At 37.4% G+C, this 27,555-nt stretch overlaps 1 protein-coding gene across 2 annotated transcripts in view; it reads left to right on the top strand.

The window, feature by feature from the left end:
* Positions 1-27,555, top strand: part of LOC115414115 (CD82 antigen-like) — a 63,569-nt gene that overhangs the window by 24,311 nt on the left and 11,703 nt on the right. For both annotated transcript variants that reach the window (XM_030127332.1, XM_030127340.1), the window contains exons 2-4: positions 8,491-8,563; positions 11,185-11,257; positions 24,853-24,974. In XM_030127332.1, the coding sequence (XP_029983192.1) occupies positions 8,501-8,563; positions 11,185-11,257; positions 24,853-24,974 (258 nt within the window). In that variant the 5' untranslated portion in view covers positions 8,491-8,500. The remainder of the gene's footprint in view (positions 1-8,490; positions 8,564-11,184; positions 11,258-24,852; positions 24,975-27,555) is intronic.

Raw genomic sequence — 27,555 nt, 5'->3', positions numbered from 1 at the left:
TAAACCTACACAGTGACTTAAAGTTAATGGTTTGTTTGCTCTGGTTTCACTCAGTGGAGGAGTTTGGAAACATGGTACATTTTTGTTCTTTCACACACAACAAACACAAACCCAAGTGAGCCAAAGCTGAGGGAGAACATTTCTCTTATCATTTGGATGTGTCTGTGGTGGAAGAATAAAATAAACACAGGAAGAAGGCCCTAATGTCCCAAACAGGCCAGATATCGAGACGTATTTCAGAGCTCGTCTCAGTAGGACGTCAGTTCATCCTCCAGCTCCGAACAGCTGCTGATATCATTTGTGTCCATCGCCGTCTGCAAAACTCACCTGTCTGTAGAAGGGATTTTGTATCTACAGTTGTGCTCATAAGTTTACATACCCTAGCAGAATTTGTGACTCTTTGGCCATTTTTCTGACAATATGAATGATAATACAAAAACTTTTCTTTCACTCGTGGTTAGTGTTTGGGTGAAGCCATTTATTATCAAACAGATGTGTTTGCTCTTTTTAAATCATACTGACAACAGAAACTATCCAAATGACCCTGATGATAAGTTGACATACCCTAGTTCTTAATCCTCTGTATTGGCCCCTTTAACATCAATGACAGTTTGAAGTCTTTTGTGGTCATTGTGGATGAGGCACTTCATTTTCTCAGATGGTAAAACTGCCCATTCTTGGCAAAAACACCTTCAGTTCCTTTAAGATTTTGGGTTTTCTTGAATGAACTGCATGTTTGAGATCTCCCCAAAGTGGCTCAATGATACTGAGGTCAGGAGACTGAGATGGACATGCCTTCACCTTCACTTTTTTCTGCTGTAGCCAAAGACAGGTGGACTTGGCCTTGTGTTTTGGGTCATTGTCATGTTGGAACATCCATGACCATCCCATGTGCATTCTTTCAGGGTATGGAAACTTATGAGCACAACTGTATATGTTCTCTATGGAAGGAAAGGGAGAGTTGTCTGTACAGTTTGAGGTCTTCACAAAACACAAAAGCACTTTGTGACTTTTTTTTTTACATATGTCGTAACAATGTGCTGTTTTTACTAAAGCAACAGGAGAGCATTTACTGTTGGTTCAGGATAGAGGTCATGTTTATTTTCTCCTGATCAGCTCCTGGTGATTGGTTTTAGTTGGCTGATGTTACACATGCTTCTTTTCCACCATTAAATTCATTTAGAGCTGCATTTCAATCAAAACGACATTTGGAAACCAGAAAGTTGGTTTCCAGTCGCGACCAAAAAATGTTGACTTGAAGAGAAAACTGTGGGTGAGGCTTATTTTACCAACACTGATGTACAATGTGTGGCTCATGGACCACATCAGGCCCACCAAACATCCCCATCTGGACAGAATAAGTAGCATAAAGTATAACAGTTAAAATTAGTAAATGTTGGTCTCTATTAAAGGACTAATTCAGTCAAAAATGCTAGTTTTGGTATAGTTTTTAAGATACAGCATTGGGTCCAAATGTGAAATTTTGTAAATTAGTGAGAGAAACTGTATTTTTCCAAGTGGATATTTGTCTCTGACTTTCTGGTTCTGCTTTAATAAACTGTCTGACCATTAGAATACATTCACTTTTCACATTTTTTCTAGTGTAAGTACAGGGGTTGGACAAAATAATGGAAACACCTTAAAAAATCAACAAAATATAATTTAATATGGTGTAGGTCCGCCTTTTGCGGCAATTACAGCCTCAATTCTCCGAGGTATTGATTCATACAACTTGTGAATTGTTTCCAAAGGAATTTTAAGCCATTCTTCAGTTAGAATACCCTCCAACTCTTTTAGAGACGATGGCGGTGGAAATCGACGTCTTACTTGAATCTCTAAAACTGACCATAAATGCTCAATAATGTTGAGGTCTGGGGACTGTGCCGGCCATACGAGATGCTCAACTTCATTAGAATGTTCCTCATGCCATTCTTTAACAATTCTAGCTGTATGGATTGGGGCATTAACATCTTGAGGTGAAGGTGTTTCCATTATTTTGTCCAACCCCTGTAATTGTATAGTGCTAGGCTGGCCAGCCATCCGTCTTTCTCAATAAGAAATCCGTCTAGAATCGTGGAGCTTGTATCCAAATATGAAGGTGGGACTAACAGGCACCGAGTAAACCAATCACAGATATGACAGACATGACACTTTTGTCAGAGAAATTTAAGAATACAGGGTGTAATCTGTAATTTAAACCTTATTTTTTGAGTCAAACAACCGACAACAGCTGTAAAGAAGTTTGCGAACTTGGAACTGACTTTGACTCGCAACAAAAAGAAGTTGGTGCATATGCCGCATTGCGAAACACCCACCCCCAAGACTTGTGATTGTTCCGGTATAAAATAGATCGGGCGTAATTCACAGTGAATAGACCAATTCCAGACTGTTTTCTCAGTATTGAATACACTGAGAAAACCGGATGGCTGGACAGGCTGCTATAGTGCTACACTCCTGAACAAAATCTGAAGATCAGGACAAAAAGTGCAAGGTTTTGTTCAGGAGTATACATACATAAACCTGAATATATGTATATACCACTTTATATACAGTCGTGGAAAAAATTATTAGACCACCCTTGTTTTCTTCAATTTCTTGTTCATTTAAATGCCTGGTACAACTAAAGGTACATTTGTTTGGACAAATATAATGATAACAACAAAAATAGCTCATAGTAGTTTAATTTCAGAGCTGATATCTATCCACTTTCCATGTTTTCTTGATAATAACCAAAATCACTTCAGTTCTTACATTAATAGCTATGGCATTGTACTGACAAAAACAGTTAGATATTCCAAGTTTTCTTTTCTGTCTGTTTTCGTCACATGATGCACACAGGAGTTAGTACTTGATTGCATAACCATTGTTTTTGATGACTTTTGATGGTCTAATAATTTTTTCCGAGACTATATGTATATGTAGTAATGCTTTATCATATATTCTGAAAACATGAGCCAACCAACACTTTTATTATTTCTTTTCCAAATCATCTTATCAAAGGATGTAAGATTTATCACAGTTTAGCTCCGAAACCAACAATTTACAAAAAAAAAATGCAAACCAGTATAACAGGCCTATAAATGTACTTCTGTAATATTTGAAAACATGGTCCACCGTCATTATCTCTTTGTAAAAATTATTGATAAATTCTTTGCAGGATGACCTCTGCTGTACAGGTTAGAAGTAGAAAACTGAGAGGAAAACATCGGAGAAACTGTTGGGGGAGAGAATAATGCAGAGAGGCTCTATGAAAGCCGGTGCGTGGTGGTGATGTAGCCTTCAGGTTTCTGTATTATAAACTAGTTGAACGTTTGGTCAAGGCTGGTTTCACTGAACGCAAAAACACGACTGTGTAAATAAAAGAGACTAAGACTAAATACGAGATGGCAGGTGTGAGCTGGACTGGGTTCAATGTTATGTTATGATCTGATGTTCATTGTGCTTTGGCCCCTTTTGATTAAATAACTTATAACTGGTGGAAACATGGAACCAAATGCCCTAAATGGAACCAATATTTCAAGAATCCTTAATGGAATCCGTTTAAGAACCAGAGCTAATTTAGTGGAAAAGGCCAGAGATTAAGAGGTCTCAGAGCGCAGTGTCTCATGTATCTGAGGCTTTGTTACACAGATTCATCCTGCTCCGTAATGTGTTCATGTGGCTCTGCTTTAGCCAAAACCTTCCCACTGCATATTCTTTTTCCTCTGTCTTCCCTGTAGGTGCCCCGTCCCCGTCCCCGTCCCCGTCCCCATCCTGTTCCCTAAACTGGCATAGGCTGCATTGTAACAGTAACCCATTTTCAGTGATGGGAATGTGGGTCGGAAACACGGGCACTGTGCTCACGCTACAGGGAAACACTGCCAGGAGGAAATATCGAGTCAGGCCACCATATTTCACCCAGATTTTCATAGATTTATTGGACAGTAAGAGGCCATTACTGTATGGAGGGGGTGAGGAGGAGGAGGGAAGGCTGCAGGGAGATGAAGCTCATATACGAGGAGTTCAACTGGGCTCTGACGATGAGACGGCAAACAGGAGTTTATGTACAAACGTATGGCTGCAACACTTGGATTCAGCAACGAACTTGTGTTAAAGCCACAGATGAACAATTTTACATTCTTTAAAACATGAATGTGCTGCAGGCGTAGAAGTGTACAGTGTTTTATCCGATCATTTTACAGTCTGCAGGTATACGTCATTATGTGGCAGACACAACCTTAAGGGATGCACTGATCCCATATTGGTATCAGATACTGGACCAGTTCTGACCCTAACAGCTGCTCCAGCTGTTAGGGTCAGAACTGGTCAGACCCTAACTGGTCAGACCCTAACTGGTCAGACCCTAACTGGTCAGACCCTAACTGGTCAGACCCTAACACTGGTCAGACCCTAACACTGGTCCTAACACTGGTCAGAACACGGATATCTGCTCCAGATATCCGTGACATTGATCCATTTATCCAGTACCAGGTGTTTCTGCAGAATTTATTATTTAAAATAAAAAAAATCAGTTTAATGACTTTGTGTGTATTTTTGGTACGTTTTATTAGAGGGTAGTAGTAAATCTGAATGATGTTCCTTTTGTTGTGCCGAATTCTACTCCCTGCCAAAAACTGCTCCCCCTTCCTAAGTCAGCCATGAAGAGGACAATATTGCAGTTATGTTTTTTGTCTGTTTAATATTAAAGAATGTGCAAACTGTAAGGTATATAAAACTTTCTAAAGTTAAATCTTAGATACACAACACACAAAATATATAACAATATAAACATATACTGCCAAAAACTACATCGCCCGCAGCTGGGGATGCAGTTTTCGACAGGGAGCAGAATTTGGCATCAGATATTGCCGAAAACTGCATCCCCCCATCAGAATTAGCTTGTGAAGCTAAAGGACTGAAATGACTTTAGCAGCTCACATTTGGAGCTATTCTGGTTTGACAGGGTGAATTTGGTGCACTTTGTCCTCTTTATGGCTGACTTAGGAAGAGGGAGCTGTTTTTGGCAGCTGCTGGCGATTCAGTTTTCGGCAGGGAGTAGAATTCAGCACAGCATCTTTACACCAGTGGTTGGGCCTCCCTTTGGAAGATGAAAAATCTCCAGCCCCCCCTCAACCCCAACAACATTGTAACGGTGGTGCAATTATAACTTTTATTGAAAGAAACATCAATATTATAATAATACTTTTTGCTTTTCCTTGAATAATTTGTTGTGCAAATTAAAAATAACTTAGATTTTTGCTTGAACAATACAATTAAACTCAACAAGACTACTCCCTGAGACAATATTTTTCCAAATAAAAATAGGAAATGTGCAATTATCTTACAACTATGACAAGAAAGTTACTTTTTTTTAGAACAACAAACACATTTTCGTAACGAAGATGAACATTTTAACAATATCAGTGGCTGCAATGAGCCCGTTTACATGCACATCTCAGAACATTAAAGTGGAAACTGTACAAATTGTGTAAAAACAGAAACATTGCACAGTTGTCTTTTCCAGTCCAATCCTTGTCCATTCTCCAAACCTAAACTCTTTGTCTAGTCTAGTCACCGATCACCGTGGCAGTAGATTTGTTTGTTGTATGTTCCTAAAAAGAGTCCAGGGTGCTCCAGTGTTAAAACATTAGTTCCACCTGCTACATGTTCTAACCTGAGGAGAAAAAAAAACACCCAGGAGTGACCCCATGTCCCCCCTGGGGGCCTGCCCCACTGTTTGGGAAACACTGCTTTACACATAAAACACTGATTCTGTTCTCTTTCATACAGTACGGTATATTTTTTATTGATTGAACCCTGATATTGAATTCATACCCAGGATCAGATAATACCCAATGCCCAGCAATCGGTGTCATATCAGAACTGGAAAAGTGGGATAAATGTGTCCCTGGCACCATCACATGTAACTAGAGTTCTGAACTAAATGGTATTCATTATAACCAGTTCATCATAATCTGCCTTTTATTTCACCGGCTGATAGAGCATGAGCTTTTGTGAAGACACTGTGTCCAGCGTCATCATTAGCAATTTCTCAGATGAAACTACCGGTCAGATTAATTTCTAGTTTTATACGTTGCTTCCTTGGGACAATATCTACAAAGTTTGTTCACAGTTTTGATAAATTTTGAGTTTTTATTTTTTGATGAATCTTTGGAAATCTCCTTTACTTATAATGGTCCATATTTTGATGGTTTATAACATGTAAATTTTTACAGACATAGATATAGTTGTTATTGAGCACTGATAGGAAGTCATATGTGGACTTTATTTAATTAGTTGAGTTCTCCTCCAGTCAAAGTACCACCCACTTCTATTGGGAGATTGATCTCCTGCATCAAGACCACAGGACTCTAACATAGAGACAGAACCTGACAACCTCACAAATTTAAAGTGTTATTGATTCTTGATGGAACATGTATGAGACACAGGGACATGGGTCCTATATTTTTCATTTCTTAAATAACTGTCTTATTTTGTCTGTGAAATGTAAAATGATGACTTCTGAGTGACTAAAACAATCCAATTAATGACAAAGTGATGTGCTTTGACACACACTAAAAGGTTGAGTGTGTAAGATTTACTGGGGTCTATTTACAGAAATAAAGTGTAACAGGATACATGTTGAACATTACTGGAATTTATGAATAATTACTTGTCAATCTTTTTCAGTAGCATTTTTTAAAATATACACTGAACTCTGACAGTCTGAATGGGTAGTTTGTTGATCAGAGCCTGATACAGAACACTTAGACTACGTTCAGATAGCAGGTCTTAATGCACAATTCAGATTTTTTTCAGTGAAATCCGATATTTTTTGTGTGTGTGTGCTCGTTCATATTACACATTAAATGCAACTTCTATCAATTTTGAGTATAAACTGAATGCAACCCTGAAGTGACCCACATGCACAAAAGAGGTCCTGATGTAATACATGACCACGCAGACATGCACCGTGTTTATGGAAGTAAATATATTTTTCCCACCACTCCTCCTCCTGGGAGGCAGAATTGTGATGTTTGTTGCATTTCAGTAACGTAAAGGTCAGATAAATGTGACCTGGTTGTTCAGACTGAAGTCACATTGCAAAATATCAGATGCATATCGGATTTAGGACCACATATGAAAGTGGCCGGGGTCAGATTTGTGCTGTTCAAACTATCTTTAACAGATCGGATACAGGTCACATATGGACCAAAACATTGGATTTGGGCCACATTTGCCTGCAGTCTGAATGTAGCCTTAGAATATGGACCACCAGGTCACCTATCAGAGAGATCAAATAAAATGTTTGTGACTAGAATAACAATGGAAAAAAATATTGACTGTATTTTTAGAGACAAGTTCAGTGTTAGTGTTTGGAAGCTGTGTCCATTTTATAACCAGCATCCAGTGACCTTCAGAGGTATTTCAGTTTATGGTACTAAAACAGGACAACAAACACTAAGATGGTTGTTTTAGCAAAAATAAGCACAGGGGATCGATCACCCTCTTGCATCACTTGTTTTTTCATTTATTTCACTGTTTTGGCTTGTTGTGCATAGTCTCTTATTTAGTTTATTGAAATTTACTTTTTTTTTAGTCTTTAAGAAAATGCCTTGATAACTCGGAAGCTTCAAAAAGTAGCAAAACTTCACATTTGAGAATCTAAAATTAAGACATTTGTTTTAGAAAACTTAACTACAGCTCCAACTGCACTAGTATAGATCAAGTTTAGTAATGTTGCATAGCATAGTAACAAAGGAATCTCAAAATGAATTAAAATTTAGTGTACTGACCTTCTCAGTTTTACATGTTTAACCTGCAAAATGGCAACAAGAAATGCTAAAATCATGTTTCATTTGAAGAAATAGAACCTTAGAAGTAACGATAAGTATTATATATATTATTAGCCTCGTAGCATAATTGTCAAAGTCATATTTTTTTCAGGTCGTAGTCAATGATGAAAAATGAAGCAGCAGTTTTAGGAGAGTAAAGTTACGCAGATATCATGATTTGGCCAAAATTATGACTTAGGCAATTACACTAAGAAGCTAACGGTATATGAGATAAAACCTAAACACGTCTGAACAATGGCAGAGGGAATGGAGTGCCGAAGCAGAGACTGAAGAGCATCTTGGGTGGATTTGGATCAGGGTCACTGATGGTTGAAGTGTGGCAGAGCAGGTCAAATCTCGTGGCCCCGCCCCCTCGTGTGCACAGCTCACAGATTGAGGCTGAACAGGAGGTTGCACTGGTTTTGCGGGTGTAATCCCCCCCTCGAGTTCAGATCATGACGAGCTTAACCCCCCAAGGTCTGGGCTAGTTTGCATCTGTCACCAATTATACGCATCAAGTTCATCCCCAAAGCAGATCTGAACAATCATCTGACCTCTGCTGCAACTCGACCACATTTTTAACCAGACGAACATCACTGTGTTATTAATCACGTGTCCTCTGGCTCTGGCTGTTTATGGAGATTTGTAATGTGACTGTCATGTCTTATGTTTACAGATAAAACACGATGGGGAAAGGCTGCGTGACAGCGACCAAGTACTTCCTGTTCCTCTTCAACCTCATCTTCTTTGTGAGTATTCTACCCTGATAAACAAACAAACCACTGATGTATAATGATGTGTATTTAGAGTAGAAATTCATCTTTAACAACCATTAAACACACTGCAAATAAAGGTGTCTAAAAGTAAGATACGAACACTAAATCTGAGGAAATAGGTACTCAAAACAAGTGAAATATCTGTACATGCAAAAAGATAATTTCACAGATTTCTTGAATTAAGATCGTTAAATCTTGAAATAAGTATATCTACAGATGTAGGAACACTTAACATAAGAAATTAACTCTGAAAACAAGATGAATTATCAAACACTTCTAAATCTAATTTTGTTTTTTGTTTTTTTATCTTGTACTGGAAAAAATCAAATTCTTACTAAGCGTATTTTTTTCATTTTTAGTCAAAATATTTCATCACACTTAAAATAAGACATAATCACTTAAAGAGTAACTTTTCAGTGAGATATAAAGAGCTTACTTTTAGACACTAGATCTTGAAAATCTTATTTAAAGAAATCTTACCAAGATAGTTTTTTTCACTTGTTCCATTGGCAGATTTTTTTTGGGTTGAATTAAGAAGAAAAAAATCTTGAATTAAGCAAAAAAAAAAAATCTGCCAGTGGAACAAGTGAAAATTATCTTGGTTAAGATTTCTTGAAATAAGATTTTCGAGATCTATTGTCTAAAAAAAGTTCTTATATCTCACTGAAAAGTTACTCTTTACGTGTTTATGTCTTAGTTTAAGTGGGATGAGATGTTTTGACTAGGGGGAAAAAAAAATACACTTGGTAAGATTATGATTTTTGCATTGTGATAGGAACCAAGTAATTTGCAGTGCACATTTCAGAGTTCTTAGATAATCTGACCTCCGAGTGAAATCTGATACTTCTGGAGACTCTGAAGTGTAAAGAAGATTTCAGGAAAAAACAATCCCCACATAAGACGCCAATTTCTCCATCCACAGAAGCAGAGAATGTAGGACAACCTTGAGACAGATTGTGTTTTCTTTACTGTATGTAGCAAGAGCTGTGGTTTCTCTACTGCCAAGTCTCTTGTGAAATAAATATTACTGGAGTTCGGCTGTAACCTGAACTCATGAGAACATGTGAGGTAGAGCTCTGTTTTACAAACCACAACATTTTACATATAGATCACAGAGAAGACAATAACAGGACAAATACTCATTATTTATTAGGAAAAAAGGAATGTAATGTCAAGAAGTTAATAAGTTTGTTTTAATATCCTAACTGTGTCTAAATGTCCTGGTATTGTCCTGAACCTGGATTTAGTCCCAGAGGCTTAAACAACACAAAAGTCAGAAAATCCTTTGCTTATGGATGGACCACAAGCTCTGTTTTTATTGAAGTGATTAAAATGTAGTTCATTCTTCTTCCTCAAAAAATCTGATGATAAAAATCTGATCAAAATAGCAATAAAAGTAAATAAAAGTGAAGTGAAACAAATAAATAGAGAAAATGATGAACAGCAAGACACTTCACAGTAGTTGCTCATTAGGGCTTCAATGAGATTTGAAAAAAAAGTAATATTAGAAAAGTAAAAAGTAATATTAGAATAAGGTTAGGAAGAGAAAGAAGTCACATTATGAAAATAAAGAATAAGATAAAAGACTAATGTATAATGTATGTGTGGTAATATGTATTTAAAATGCTAATATGTAACAATATACACCATATAATACGTAAATAAACAGGCCAACTGTTTCTCAAAATGTAATTCTTATAATTAGAATTTTTCTTGAAAATTGACGTAATTCACAATAAAATCTTCATCTTCTTGTCTTCATGTTCTTTTTTTCTTCTTTGCCCATGGTTTCATCTCCTTTTCTTTCTTCCTCATCATCCTCTACTTCATCTGCTGCTGCTCCTTCTTATTCTTCTCATTCTTCTTTTTCTCAGATTTGTCGTTTTAGTGTTTATCCAGTAATTTTAATTGTTATATTTTCATCTTTCTATGTACAATACATTTATTTCCTGTAAAGACAGATCCTTCGTCTGTTGTTCTCCTTTCATTTCCCATTTTAACTCTATTTTCATGACATTTTACCTCCATTGTAAACACTCAAATGCAAAGAATTGTGTAATTCCTCCAAAACTGATATTAGCTCAAATTGAAACTGACCGCCTAATGTAGTTGTATATAATCCACATGATGCTTGTATTTTTGTTCTGAGTAGCATGTCTATTTTGTCATTCCATTAAAACTTAAATGAGGGAAACACTTCATCGTCTTCATTCTGCTCCTCACGTCTCCCTGTTCAACATCCGTGAACAGCTTAGTTTAGTTTAAGGTCGTCAGTGTGTTATGGACATCATCTCTGTGTGTCTTAATCACACAACAGATGAAGGGTTTGTGGCCTAGTTACCACGGTGACACTCGCTCTCTGCTGTCCTCTCTGTCCTCTGTGGAAATGAAGTGTGTGATCGAAGATTAAGACCTTCTTAGCGCTACATAAACACACGCTTGTGAGGACAAAATCCAGTTCAGCAGGAAGGGAAATCCTCCAGAGCAGAGCGGAGCGTTTAGCTGCTCATCACCTCTGAAACAGATGAGTTCAGGGTGGACAACTGGAGATGTTTCAGGGCTCATCTGTGTGTGTTGTGCTTTGACTCTTCCAGCTGTTTGGGGCCATCATCATGGGTTTTGGTCTTTGGCTCCTACTGGACAATCAGAGCTTCATTGTCGTCCTGAGTAAGTGTTGTCTTTATCCCACTTTAAAGATACACATGAACTTTTATACTTAATCAGTAGTCGCTTTTCCATTGACCCTCAAATTGCGCAAACACAACTTGCGCATAAAAATTTACCTAATGGAAAAACGAAAATTTTGCCAAAAGTCTCATTTTCGATTAAAAGTTTTTGCGCTGGCAAGAGGTGGTTTTTCGGGCGTAGTGCAAATGGTATATCACACAAAACTGCAACAGAAAGACCTTTTTTTGCAACTCAAGTCAGGTGAATTAAAAAAAAAATGGATGTTGACGTACGTAACAACACGCAAAGAAGAAGAAACATGTCGCAATATATGTGGACACATCAGGAAACCCAATCATTTTTTAATTTAGTACAAGATAGAGGGGTAATATATAATAATAATGAAAATATCTGTAAATCAACACCATATTTACGTTCATCGCCATGTTTATGGAATGACTTCTCGTGTCATCTCACGATAATAAATAAACAAATCATTGCATTTGTGATTTAGTGGAAAAAACGACAGTATGCACTTCTCTTTTTTGACATTTAGTAAATATTGGTAAAGTTTTGAGCAGATGTCCAATGGAAAAGTGACTACTGTTTTGTTTTCTGGGTTTTTTTTTATGAGTTTCTGTGAATTTTAGACAAATTCAGAGCAGTGAAAGACCATTCACAAATGTTCCCCTGGCCTGATTTCAGAGCAGTCATGATTATTCAAAAGACAGAAACAAACATCCAATATATATTAGTTTTTCCAGTGGAGGCATCACACTGATCCACTTGTGGAGCGTTTGTAGGCCAATACAAATGGAGCCGTTTGATTAACAGGCTGAAAACAGGCCAAGTTTTGGCTCCAGGCTCCTACTGTGTTCCAGTCTGTGTGTCCATGTCAGACTAAAACAAAGAAGAAGAAACATGAGGCAACCTTCTCACAATGTATTTATGTATGTTTATTTAGTGATAACCACAGCTGTAGGTTGAAGTCAATGTGGAGGCAGAGGACAGTGTACATGCACACTTCAGTCTTAACCCTTCATAGGACACACATAGAAATACTCTGAAATTCACAATTTCAACCTTATTCTGTGTTTCCACTACGTGATACCAACTTGACTCGACTCGGCCTTTTTGCGTTTCCATTACATAAAAGAACCTGGAATCTGTTACCCGGTACTACTTTTTTAGTACTGGCTCGACCTAGGTTCCAAAACGGGTGAAGAGGTACTAAAATGTGACATGTAAACACTGCAGTCCACTGATTGGTCAGAAAGTTGTCTCTGCATCATTGCATCATTGATGCGCAGCATGCCATTTAAAAAAAAAAAAAAGTGATTCAGAAGTTTACAGTAAATATACCGGTAGGCTAATCCATGATGACAGCCCACAAAATGACACCGTGGTCGGTCTAGGAGGTTCAGACATTTCTGTCCTTGGTGGCCAATGAAAAGATTCAGCATGAACTTGACGGGGCAAAGCACAACGAGCAAGTTTATCAGCAACTCTCTGAGCATGTCACGGAAATTACGCACAGCATTGCTATGACGTCCAGGTACTCTAAAGTTGGTAGTATCCTGTAATGGAAATGGTCTCCAGGAATCAGTGGTGGCTGCTCGTCTTTCAGACAGGGGAAGCTCATTGTCGGCTTACATCAAAAAAAATTGTCAAGTTACTTAAACAGAAATTCGGCCCTCTGTTCATTTTTAAGAAAGTGGTCAGTGACCTTATCGTACCAAGTAGGCGTCTTTTCCAGGGACTGGACCAGTGTCCTCTGAATGTCCAGCAGAGCTGGGCTGCCTAGATTGCCTTGGCCCATTGTGTTGTGGGTGTAAGACTTCAGCCTTTTTAAACAAGAGATGCTCCTTTCACTCCGACCTAGCCGACAGTTTGATTGATTTAACTATCTACAAAACGATATTAAACTCGAACAAGAAATGATTAAATTATGTAACTGAAACACGAAAATGCTGAAATGATGTTAAATTGAAACAAGGAAGTCCAATGAGTGTGTTTTATTTACAGTGCAAGAAATGAACGAGTAATTTCGTAGTGGTTTCTCTCTCGATTTCGCAGCAGAATGCGTGACGGTATTAAACTGAACTCTGTCAGTGAAGGAGTAGATCTGAAAATAGCTGTCAATCAAACGGGATTCAGCCTTTCGACTGATCATCCAATCAGCACGTGGGATTCTGGCACCCAGCCAAGCTCCGCCCACAGCTCCATTCACCCCCAGAGACACCTGGCGTCCGGGAGCACAACATTGTGGCATTTATCCAATTACCGTCCAGTTTTGAGGCAATGAAAAAACTGTTCCACTCAGTCCCATTGAAGCCCATAGACGCCCGGCGTCTATGGGCAAATGCACTGAGCAGAGACTGAATGAGAAAACAGCACAACAGGAATGTATGAGACGTGAACAACATCACGTCCGTTGATTTGTGATAAAGCTGATTCTGAACGAACTCATCTTTGAGATGAACGTGTTCTAACACATTTGTAGTCAATAAAATGTCAACACAACCGTACATATTTGACCATTTAATTTTCGTAATTTTAGGGGAAGCCGGGCTTCCCTCGCAGTCTATGAGAAATCCCCACTGCCAGGAATAGTACCTGGTAACTGAGCCGAGTAGAGCCGGTTTCCACGTAGTGGAAATGCAGCATTAGTGTGTCATTGGAGGACCTAATGAGACTTAATTACTTTTATAAAAATTTTGCTCTGTGTTGACTGTGTTTCAATTGAAACAGGTCATGTGTTCTGATGAGTCCAAACGGACCCTGTTCCAGAGGGTTGGACACATCAGGGTAATTGCCCATCATACCTAGTGCTTACAGGACAAACCTGTGGGATGTGTTGTGTTATGATGGTGTTGCTTCAGCTGGTCAGGTCTGGTTTCAGTTATGTGTCTAGAAAACAACAATTACAAAAGAATAACGCTAACATTAGTTAACATAGCTAAATTATGCTGATGGACCAGTTTTATGTTAAAATACTCCTACTTTCATTGGAACGTTTGTGGACCAAATTTCTTTCTCTTGTTAGTTTAACTTATTAAACACAACTACAGTTGACTTATCTGTCAGGAAAAAAAATGTTTTATTCAATAAACAGCAGCTGTGAAAGTTTAAAATTTAAAAAGCAAAGCAATAATTTACTGAAGTACCACTCAACCTCTTACTATAAATGAATTAATGAGACCAGAAGAACTCCAGCTAAAAGGTTATCAACTGAGGATTTCTAAAAGAAAACTATTTTTTGGATGGAAGTCTATTGTTTTTAACCTAAAGAGCATCCTGCATTGGCTTCAGTTTGAACCAAGGTTATAAAAGTTTTGGATTTTTCATCATAGTTTAGTTTTATTTAGGTTTGACTTTTTTTCTCTAATTCAGTTAGTTTAAATTAGTTTTTAGTTTTTGGGTTTTTTTTTCTAAATGCTTAGTTTTAGTATTAGTTTTTTGATATCTTTTATCTTCTTCGCCATCATATTCAAATAAATCCCAGACAGGACTCTGCTGCTTTCTCCCAACTTTAGTCTCCATGTTTCCAGGTAGAGTGGAGGTGAGAAGTCGACTGAACGACAAGTGACGAGAAGTGACGGACTGTGAGGTGGCGTATGGTGCCAGCAGCTAAAATTGCTTGAGCGAAATAAATCGATTTCATATCAATCCGACATTGACGAAGATGAAAATGAAGGGAATTTTATCCATAATTTTTATCTGTTTTAGTTAGTTTTGAAAGCACGCAATACAGTTTGTCATTATTTTTTTCTTTTAATTATAGTTTTCAGTTATTTCGTTAGTTTTCGTTAAGGATAATAACCTTGGTTTGAACATGTGGTTGTGACTTATATCATTTACTATAATTATTAATTCTGTTGATTCTGGATACTGATATTCTCTACTGGCCTGGGGACAAAATCCAATCCATTCTTAGGTCACAGTCTGCCTTTTTGTTACTTGGCTTCTACTACAGTGAACCAAGCATGGAATCTGATACCTGGAACACTGAGGCGCAAAGAGGCCCAGTCTGCTGAACCATCATGTCCTCTTCAGATAAACTCATAAAACATTACAGTATTTTTGCTGATAACCAGTGCTTTGGATTCCCCCTATTATTAATATCTAAAGTGTATTAATAAATGATCTAAGTGTAATGTTCAGCATAAACAGAAGGATTACAGGAAAGAAACCCTGTTCCAGTATGGACATGACAGTGGTGGTGGAGATGCACTGTTGTGACTGTAAAAGCACCATTAGTAAAACTCACCTACTGTAATGCCCTGCAGTCAGCCAAGGCCGTCACATTTCAGCTCAGTAGTGTTTGGTATCAGACATTCCTTTCCTCTTTATATCAGTCATGGTGACCGTGATGAGGGCTGGGGGCTGAAATGCATCTGGGTTAACATTTAAGCGCTTTTCAGTCCTGCACTGTCCTCCGTCAAGCTCATGGAAACACATTTTTGTTTGGAAACTGTTGTTTAAATTAGAAGCTACTGATGCACATGTCGTCTAAACACACCTGCATTTCTCATTTCACTTCAGCCTCGTCCTGTCATGTAGAGATGTGCTTATGTACTGAAGTATGCTGTTTCTACCACATGAGGCTTCAAAGTTAAACACCCAGTGTCAGACAGATTTCCTCTGTTTCTGTCTGTCTGCTGCTCCTGTCTGTGTTTGACAAAAGAAATTCCTTTAAGTCACGCTGACGTTCTCTCTCTGAGGAGGAATTAAAGACAGGGGTTCTCTAACCAGACTGATGTGGATTTTCTTGTTTCCTTTAGAATTATGGAGTGAAAGTGTTCAGCTCGTACTTCAGTAAACGTATCAACACAGTAATTTAAAAAAAAAAAAAAAAAAAAAGGCGGGTTTCAATTCAGTCTTTGGCAGTAAATGAGTGATGTTGCAAGAAAAGCAACAAAGCGATCGGTTTTACCCCTAATATCCTTTGTGTGAATGCAATAACTAGGACAGATTTGGTTGGATTTCTTCTCCCTTGATAACCAACATAGGGGACCCCTAGTGGAAAAACCCTATCAATTTCAGCTTCTCTATGAGTGTTATAAGTTATCCAAATGGGGGCACTTTAGTTGAAAATCTTTTTTTTTTTTTTTTTAACATAAATCAAGCGATAATAGGCCAGTTGAGATAAAATCTGGTTCATATTTATCGTCTTACAAATGTCCATTTTCTGTCTATCATCCAGAGTTCATATGGTGTCATTTTCATTTACTAGGTGGAGTTTTGTGGGAAAAACTGGTTGGTTCTCTGACCATTATTCTGCCGCTGTCAGGTCGGGGTAGCTCAAATTGGGTTCATATCGATTGCCTAACAGTTATCGGGGCAAGATTTATATATGGCAGAGGACTGGGGTTTTTGGGGGAAATACCCTTGTTGTCGGCCCCCGACAGCATAATCCCCATTTTTATAAATATTTTTTTACTTCAGTAGACAGAGAAGGGCTAAAAAAGAAAAAAAAAAAAAACTGTCTTGAGATCTTGCTTTGAAGTGCATGTGTGTTTCAGTTTGTGGTGTGAATTTATAGAAGAGCTGCAGTTAAAGTTATGAAAGTTATGTGTATGTAATGCAGTGTAAAAAAAAAAAAAAGGTATAAATCATTTTTGGAGGTGTACAGGACAGAGAATTGAGCTTTCAAACAGGGTTGTGTTGTTGCTATCACTCGCTATCATGTCATATTATATTGTTTTCATTTTAGTTTTTTTGTTGTTTTTGAAGGATCTGCTCAGTGACAATGAAACTTTAAGTTACATGCATATAAATATGCTTATTTGAGTTATATAAGAATAGAAAAAGGGGGTAGGACCTCCATAAGTTTGTATTTCTTTCAGACATGCAATGGATGTAGGTATGTATTTATACCTGGAGAATCAATTGCCTATTTGAAATAAACAATCTAGAGTAAAGAGAACACTACAGTATTCATACTATGTTAGTAAAAAAAAAAAAATTACTTACTATTTCAGTCATTGTCAGCATCAATCTTTGCTCATAAACTGTTAATAAAAGATCAACTTAGTGTTGTTGAGAAATTAATATCTTACAAGACATAATGTCATGATACTTATGTGTATCAACAATTTGTTACAGCCCCATGTTTGTTGCATTACCTTACAAAAATTAGCTTTATATCAATGTGAAATATGACCAAAAAAGTATAACAAATAATAAAAAGGAGTTTTGAAATTTAATTGAGCATTAAATTGTAAAAAAAAAAAAAAAAAAAAAAAAAAAAAAAAAAAAAAAAAAGAACCACACTAACAGACATTACATTGGTGAGGTTACCGTTTTCATTTGATGACATGTGATTCCTTATCTCACCCCATCGCTTTCCTCCTTCCTGTATCAACTAAACACACAACCCTAAGCTTGTATCTTCATCTTCAGTAATAAGGTTCCTCTACACACCACAGTTCCCCACTTCCACCTGACACCCATCTGCAAGATTTAGATATCTGACACAGACCTGCTGATCCAGACTGACGTGGGTTTGTTGACGGTGATCCTAGTTTAGGAACTTTTAAACATACAAGTAAATATACTTAACATTTGGCTTCCATCTGGGTCAACATATTCATGGCGGAAAAGTGAATCGTGTAGGATCAGGGATGAGTTGTTCTGACTGCGAGGCAGCGAAAGAGGATCAAGTCCTTTATCTACTGGGACAAACCACTGCTATTAGCATCCTGGCAAACATCTGTGAGGGGTATAAACTGTTTGGATGTTTAACTTATTATCTGATACACACACATGAACATTCCACATGTTGTATCTCACAAAGGCAAACTCAGTGATGTAAGGATAACGATAAATTAGTAACAGCAGTGACCACAAAGCTGCATTCGCAATGAACAGTTTCATAATGTAAACACAGCATTAGCTCATAAGCTAAACAAACCAAGCTGCTCATGGACAGTTAAAGTAGAACATCAGTCTGTATTTATGCTGCATTTAGTGACTAATTGGAACATATTGGTTCAGGGATATTATATCTGTAACATGACTCTTACTTTACATCGCAACCGGGTACAAACTTAACTCTTTAGGATCCCACCATTTAACCCACAAAGACCCAAACATTTACTGCCAACCAAAATCATCGACTGATCTGAAATGTTTAATACCTGTTGATTCACTAATCCTATCAATACATGTAAACAATTGGTGTAAAATGCAGTTTGTCATCTTTTTATAGTCATCACTTATGACCCATTTGGACATTCAGAGGCTCCACAGTGAATGTAAAAACGCTGAGTGATTCACCAGTAAAACCCATAGAGTTTGATAAATGACAGTAGATGGAAACACTTGTTTCTCCATTCAGTTATTGATATCTTTGCTGAAAACATCACTTTTTCTTCAGTTTTCTCTGTTTCTGATATAAAAACCCTTGAACTTACTCTCAGCTTTAATGAACATCTACATGATCAGTTAATTAAATATAGGAAAATACCTGGTTTTCACTGAAAAAAAAAAAGCAAAATACAGAGGATAATATTATAATAAATGGTGATAAATCACTTAAGAAAGGTTAAATACGGAGAAAAATTCATTTAGGAGCAGTCACAAAAGTGGCACTGGGTCTTTATGGGTTAAATTAAGTTACGGTTGTAATGGGAACATCACTTTGTGCCACAAGTTCACCCTTGCCCTCAAACATTGCTGTCACATATTAGTTCTGTTTAATTTTCATTCTCCTCACAGGAACACTAGATAAATCTCAGATTTTTGAACCACTCATCTGTTTTCACTTTGTTTTTTCCTATAATCTTAAACATGTTGGATGAACCTTTTACTCAAATTAAATCATGAGAGAAGTTTATAGGGAGAAGGTACTATTTGTTGGAGCTTTTAGCAGCTGATAGACAAATGTGACCACACTACTCTTTGTAAGAACACAGATCTACATCAAAAACATTGGAAAACTGTGGTTTAATCTTTAATTATGTGCTGTATTTTAAAATCTCATTCTATTGTCCATTGTACAAAGTCCTCGCATCACTGTCAGACAAATGTAGTGGAGTAAAAAGGACAATACATGCCCCTGGGATTCACTGGAGTAGAATCATAAAGTAGCAGAAACTAGAAATACTCATGTTAAATACAAGTATGTCAAACTGGTACTTCAGTAGATGTTCTTTGTTAGTTTCTGCAACTACAGTGAGGAAAAAAGAACAAGCTGAGTTAAAGTAAGGATAAAGGGCAGACAAACACACAGAGACAGGATGAAAAAAAAGACTAAACTCAGATGTCTGAAACATGAGCTGACAAAACACTGCTTTCTGTAGGATTTCAGGAGATTTCACTGGTATTCAGAAGCCGTCAGACAAACATAGTGGAGTTCAAATACAATATTAACCTCTGAGATGTAGTGGAGATGAAGTATTAAGTAGCAGAGAATGGAAATACTCAAGCAGAGTACCTCATATTGAACCTGAAGTGCTGTACTCGAGTAAAGTGTCCTGTTTTTTTTCCCACTACTGCACAGGTGTCAAACATGCAGCCCGGGGACCAAATCCGGCCCGCCACAGGGTCCAGTCCAGCCCCTGGGATGAATTTGTGAAATGCAAAAATTACACTAAGATATTAACAATCCTTTATTTCAGGTTCCACATTCTGACCAATTCAATCTCAAGTGGGCAGGATTCAGTAAAATACTATCATAATAACAGAAATAATGACAAATCCAAATTTTTCTCTTTGTAAATGTAAATATTTTCATGTATTTACATTAAAACAAAAAATGTGAACAACCTGAACAAATATGAACAACTTGAAATGTCTCAAGAGAAGTAAGTACAATTTTAACAATATTTCAGCTGTTATTAAATTTTGTGTGTTTGTAGATCCACTGTGATCTGTAAGTTATAATGTACATGTGTAAATGATAAACTGAGGCTTAATATTGTTAAAATTACACTTATTTTTTTCAGTTTCTTCATGTTATTCACATCTTTTGAAAGGATAGTTTGTAGATGTAAACCTTTTCGGAATGTAAATTTACTTTTTTCGTTTTAAAACATAGAAAAAAGTTTGGAGTTGACATTATTTCTATATTATTATGTTATTATTTTACTGTTCGGCCCACTTCAGATCAAATTTAGCTGAATGTGGCCCCTGAACTAAAATGAGTTTGACACCCCTGCACTACTGGATCCTCTACTTTAATGAATTAATTTACGGGTGTATTTTCTGTTAGATGTCATTGAAGATTTTCCTGCTTTAACTAAAGTACTGACAGAAGAGCGGAGTCTGAGAGATGAAGATAAAGACCACAGTGTCAGTTTGACAGAAAGACAGAGAACTCAAATATACAGACAGACATTGAGCGAGTGTAATAGAGAGACAGCCAGTGGGATGGGATGAGTGTGTGTTTGTGGCAGACCAGGCAGCGTCACTGAGGACATTTGTCCGTGGTCTGTGGCCGCTCCGCAGGTGTCCTCCCCTCACACACTGGGCCCTTTCTGCTCCATCCAGCATCAGCATGCATCACATCAGCCCAGTGCGCTCACCGCCTTACTCATCACTACACACACACACAGACACACACTACATCACCAGTCTGGCCGAACAGAGGGGAGGGTGCACAGGCATCGTGAGTCCAGGGATTTCATCGAAATGCGGTCATACAGCGACACAAAGCACACGAAGCACAGAGTTAAAGTACAGTGCACAGTTTAGCTTTGTGTTGACGACATAAATGAGACGTATTGATGCTCAATGGAACATTTTCTGATGCGAGCCAGTGGCCCGTTATAGGCTCACAGATGATCGCAGTGATCTGAGGATGAATCAATGAGCTGCCTGGTGCAGCATGTGAGAAATGAAGTCAGCCTGGTGCTGCTGTGGCCTGGTTGGACAAACCCTGAGCTGAGTCGGAGCAAAACAGGACCCGAGCTCTGTTTCATCTGTGTCACATCAAATCCACATGACTTTGACACCGTCTGTTTCAGTTCTGTGTTCCACACCACTGTTTGTGCTGTTATTTAAAGGGAAAGAGGGAACAGAGATTAGGGAGGACATACAGTTTATGAATCCAGACACAGTTAAAGCAGTTTATGAGCGTGTTTTCTATTGTCTTCAAACAAGTTAACAGTAATTTCACATCACTTCAGGGCTGTTCCACACTGACTCACTGAGTTCCGCTGGTTCATGTCAGCTTTATTCCTGTGGCACAAAGCTTCACTTGGATAAACTGACTCATTTCTGGCGGTCAAAGATCACTGTGATCTCATAAAACACATTTTTGGCCATAACTTAAGCATTCATATGCTTATTAAAAATGTCACACTGATTCATCCATTATTTAATGCCATACACTTGTGTGAAATCAGTCTGAGTAAAAACCACTACAAGGCACTAATTCTGAGATCAAAACCATTTTAGGCAACAGACAAAAACAAGATTTATACATGCAACGGATTCTGAGTTTATTTTTCCTTTTTCTTTGAGTTTAAGGGCTCATGAATTTCTCTTAGGGATTTATATAATTCAGTCTGAGTTCTGAATCTCAAGACTGAATGTTGTTAAAACTAGGATTAGATCCAGATTCGTGATGTTTAAAACACAAAACCCATGAACTTAAAAAATCTAAATCTAACCAGGATGTTCAAGTCAAAGTAAATGCATTCACATAGATACACACAACTTCCAAAACTAACTGTCTTTTATAACAAACATGTACAGTATATATTTAAACCCTATACACACACTGATCAGCCTGCAGATGTACACTGTCAGCAAATTTCATTATTAATGGGCTGAAGCTGACGGGGCAGAAACATGAGCTGTAAAGATGAGTCAATTAATTCATAAGTAGATTTTTTTTAAAGCCTAAAACTGTCTATTGAATGAAAGGTATAAGAAACAGGCCTGTAACGTTAAACTGTCAGTGGAAAATATATACGTTGTGTGTCCTCAAGCCTTGTCTGCATCAGTGTTTTACTGTCAGTCTGGCCTCTGTAGGTCGACTCTGCACACGTGTATGCATGTGTGTCAGGGTACGCAAACACATGCAGCTTTTCATTTCCTGCGTCACCACCCCTCCCCCTTCCTCAGCCTAATTTTCCATCATAAACTCCCCTAGTTTCTCTTTGTCTTGGTCTTGGAGCTGTGAGCTGCCTGCCCTGGTTCACTGATCCCCCGGGGCATCCCATGTTTCCTTGAGGCCATGGAGACTCTGCCAAACGCTTGCTTGAGGGGGGTTCAGGTTTTAACAGCAGGGTATTGGCAGACATCCGCACAGTGATGTATTCCTTCCAGTACGAGACTTGAAGCTTCAGCCTCTTCTGCAGATCATGATGTTTGAGCTCTGTCTGAATGTTTTGTGAATCTATGCGATACTTATTTGAGTAGTTGTATTTCTGAACATCTATGAACCCGATTAAACCAGGCCTCACTCTCATCGTTGACACGTCACACTCCATCGCTTACAAGAGTTCCCCAAATCCCACCGTGGGCTTTGAATCTGAAGCTGGAGTCTTATTTTAGCTTCCTGCGTTACATTGGACTCTGATCACACACCAGAAGAAGAGCACTGTAGAACACATTTGTTTCCGATTCCTTTCATTTTTCACAGCCACACATGTTCGGCTTGTTTCCATGTCAGGCTGTTTGTAGAGCTCAGATTGCTCCCTCATGCAACTGTGTGCAGATTTGCATGGCTTTGACTGAGCGATAGAAGATTTTTACAAACATTTAACATAAGTGTTTTTCAACCTTTGGGTCGGGACCCTGTGTGGGGTTGCCTGGAATTCAAATGGGGTCACCTCAAATTCCTGGTAATTGATAGAAAAAAAAAAAACAACTTACTAATAGAAAATATATGGTGAGTTGAGAGAGACAATCATAATAAATAAAAGACATGACAAACTGTGAGCCTGAAACTGAAGCACTGTGGTAATGTTTGTACTGTTTATCTTTCAAATGTTCATTGTGGTCTGTTTCAGATGCTGCAGCTCTTTCATAATTCATAGTTTGAGTTATTGTTTGTTCAGTATTAATTGTCAGCCTTGTAAATCCAAGATGGACTGACTGTACATATCCTGACCAAGGAAAATAAAATTCTCACTTTGTGCAGTAATCTACACCTGGCTTTTCTGCCTCCGTCCATAATATTATATATTATATAGACTAAATGTCATCTAAAATTAACGTTGATTTGCAACATAGTATAGCAAACTATTACATGATCAAAAACATATTTTAGCAAAAAAAAGTCTCTGTTTTGAATGTCTGGGGTCACCAGAAATGTGTGATGTTAAAATGGGGTCATGAGCCAAAAAAGGTTGGAAACCACTGATTTAACATTATAACATCCTGTGGAAATCCCTTTAATGAATTTATTGTTGACATAATAATTGTCTTTCATATTATACGGTGGAACAACTCAACTAAATAAAAGTAAAAATAACTCCTCCTGACTTTGACTCCTGCAGATGTGCCTTGAAGCCAAGTATTTATTGTACAAGAATGCCAAAGTATCCAGACTCAGTGTGCAGTGTTATGTAATCATATTATTATGAGCAGCATTTTAATGGTTAGTACTTTATGTAACTCACCATTAATATTTCATAGATCAGTATATGCTAATTTTTCTGTTTCACTTTTTGTCATTATTGTTTGTATTCCATATTTAATGGAACAATTCTCCTGTGTTTTCCCTACATCATCATTGTGTTTCTAATTGTGTGCGAATTTCACTTCTCTCTGAACCCTCTGAAATATTTTCTCAAGGGTCAACAGTTATTAACACATAAAGCTGTAGTAGTGTTTTATCTCTGTAGTGAGAAATGATTATACTCCAGGGTGTGCAGTGGATTTTCACTTTGCCGAATTGTTTTAATGCAGTGAATTTTGTCTTCAAGTCAACAATAAACTTTTCGATGAGCTGGAACAGACTCAAATGTAAAATGTTATTGCATATTTGGGTAGGAGGTAAAAACATACCTATTAATATTGATAGCTGCAAGTTGAACACAGTCTGTTTTTTTTTTTTTTTTTTACACTTTATTTTTATTGTTTGATTTCTGTACATTACAAAACAAACATAAGGGACATTTGGGATACACTGACCACAAAAAACCTTTGTGACTAACAATTGGTTTTAGTAATGTGACGTTGAAATGAAAATCGTCCATTTCTCCCATTTATCATGACACTGCTCTTCTTGAGTCCTCAATCTGTGGGTCAGATTCTTCAAATATTCTGTTCACAATCTGTATTCAGTCGTTAGTTGTAGGTGGTTCTAATCTGCACCATTTTTTGGTAACAGCCTTTTTACAGGCTGCAAATAGTATTTTAAAAAAATATCTATCATTTTTTCTTAAATTATTACCAATAATACATCTGGAATACATCACCAAACATGTTTTATGGATTGCATAACCCAATATCTTAACCATTGTTGAATATATATTATCCCAAAATAATGCAAGTTTAGGACATAACCAAAGACATGTGCATGATTTACATTGACATCTCCACATTCTCTCCAACAAGCTGTAATTTTAGGTGTTATGAAAAATCAAATTATATTTTTGAACACTGTCTGTTTTATTGTTTTTTTTTCATAACAGGTAACTCCACATCTGTGAAGGTGGCCTGCTACATCCTGATCGGAGTCGGGGCTTTCTCCATGCTCTTGGGCTTCCTCGGCTGTCTCGGGGCCATTTATGAGATCCGCTGTCTGTTAGGCCTGGTGAGTCGGCCTGTGTGGACTGTATATCCTCTAAAGAGTTCATTTAATAAGATGGAGTAGTTTCATTATATTAGATCTTAAACTTTCATTTGTGAAAGTGTTTCATTTGACTGACTCATTGATTTTACATTCAACTTGCATCATATCAGTTTGATACAGATTGAGTTTTCCCTAAGGGGTAACTTCCAAATGTGAAAATGAAGCCAAAGCAAAAGTTCTACAAACTTTATAAAAGAAGTGGATGTAGCCACTGTGATGTGACTGGATTAGGAGTCAGAAATAAGCAGATAATTATAGCTGGAGAAGAGGAAAGGTTGAGCTAATGCTAGCGCTAACATACTACCTCAGCAAAAGGTGTACACCATGAAACATTTACATCACAAAACTAGACTGTAGACTCATATCCACCACAGTAATAATAATAACAATATTTCCACTCTGCTGAGATCTCACAGGGGGCAAGGCAATGTTTAATAAAGTTCATTGGTACTTCATAACAATACCTGAGCTGTTAGCATAACTTGGCTAATGTTAGCATCAAAGCTGCAGGAGCTGAAAGTGGGGGCTAAGAGCCAGAATGTGAAATATAAACCTTCTGTATCTCTCTCACCATGTCAAATAACTAATAATAGATGACCTGACAATGTTTAATGCTGCATTGGAAAAGTGAAACCATTCTTCTAAGTCAGTGTTGAGCAGATCTTAACACTGATCACTACATAGATCTGTGAATCATATGTTTAACCCTGTACCTATATGGCAAAAACCTGTGCCTTTTCCACACAAATACTAATATTTAGCAAAATTAACATTTTCCTCTATGTTTTGGGCCTCTCATCCACACATAAACGGTAAACTCCTGTATCCATGTGGAAAATGAAGAGGTTAGGAAATGATCCGTCACATCCTGATCTCAAATATCTGTTGAAGAAGCTGAACAATTGGAAATGTTTGACATTGAATGAAACATGGTATCAAACATCAGAAAATTAATGCAATAAATCCCAATGATATTTTCTGAACTAAAAGGTTACATATGTGTTTTTCATGTATCCAGATTTACAGAGACTAAGGAATGTATATGTGTGATTTTTATAACATTAGTAAACCAACAACCTAATGCTGGCCTAGGATTTTTACCTAGGACTGTATTTGGGAAACAGATATCAATACTAGTGCTGTTTCAAAAACTAGTTCAATACCGTACTTAATCGTTGTTGCCATTCAACATCACGACAGACGTCTCTGCATGTGCTACATCCAATATTATTGTCTGAAGGCCACAATTTATGAAACAATAGTTTGTCCAAACATTTGCTGGGGGATGTAGGTGTTTTGTATTTAACTGTGAACAGATATTTTGTAAAACAATGGTTGTATGGAGAGAAAAACAAATGAGGAAAATATATGTTGGGAAAAATCCCCATGTTAGTGCCGGGGTAGATTTTCTGCAACTCAAAAACACAATCTAGAGAAATAGATAGAATTTATTTTTCCTCTCAGACCACTTTAATAACAATATGTGGAAAGGTCATCATGGAATTTTTAGGCAGTGATGCCCAAAAGACTATGAAGCACAGCAACTTTAATGTGGTATTTGATTATATGTTCTGTTAGCTAGCCTAGGAGCACTAATTGGTGTGTTAAAATATATATAAAGCAAGGCTGATTTTACTGTCATCAAACATAAAGGTATGTTTGTGAAGCAGAAATTAGCGATTAGTCCATGTGGTTAATGTGTTTCGAAAGTTAGTGATATCTCGGTCCTTGCTCTTCTCCAGCTCCACTCTCTCGTCCAGATCCAGTTAAACGCCAAAGTTGAGGCTTCAAAGCATCAGTCCACAAACCAACTGGCGACGTCACTGTGGCTACATCCACCTCTGTTATACAGTTTATGGTTTTCCCTTGTGTGTTGGTGTATTTTTTGTGCTTTACAGTTCAGTCTGCACATATAGAATGTGTGTTACCATGAAAGTAAAGCAGACATTAAAGTTCCTCATAACTATTCTAAAACACCACTAACCTAGAATTTGTAGCTGCTTTGTCCTGGATCTGTTTATCACAGAAGTTTAACAACTAAATATAGAAAATGTAGGAGGAAGAGTATGTTTGTATAGGGTAGCGTATGAACTTTTACTAATGCTGAGAGGCCGTTTTACATTTCATTATATTGTCTGTCACTTAAAATTATTTCGATTTATCCTTATTTACTAAAATGGGAACAAAATTAAGTCCTGGATCTGTTTACCTGCTCACTGGACATCATCAGGTCCTTCTGATCACCCATTAAAGCCTCAAAAATTCTTAACTGATATGGTTATTAAGTATGTTTTTGTCTCCTCAGATCTACTTCATGTCTAGACATTTTCTCCCTCAGCTGCTGAGAATAAAAATAATAGAGATGAAAAATAATTCTCATTGTTCTTATTTTGTTCACTATGAGGCTGCTTTCACTGCATTGAATCAAAGTTAAGTATTAAATCAATAGCATTTTCTTCCTGAGATCAGAAAATACCACTAAGTGTTGATTTAACTAAGGCATTCCAGCTTTATTGTCCATTTAAAACATTTTTGTAAATTA

Source organism: Sphaeramia orbicularis, chromosome 3, assembly GCF_902148855.1.
Source record: "Sphaeramia orbicularis chromosome 3, fSphaOr1.1, whole genome shotgun sequence".
Classification (NCBI taxonomy): domain Eukaryota; kingdom Metazoa; phylum Chordata; class Actinopteri; order Kurtiformes; family Apogonidae; genus Sphaeramia; species Sphaeramia orbicularis.
Note: the sequence above shows the minus strand (reverse complement) of the source record. Positions and strands in the feature narration are given on the sequence as shown.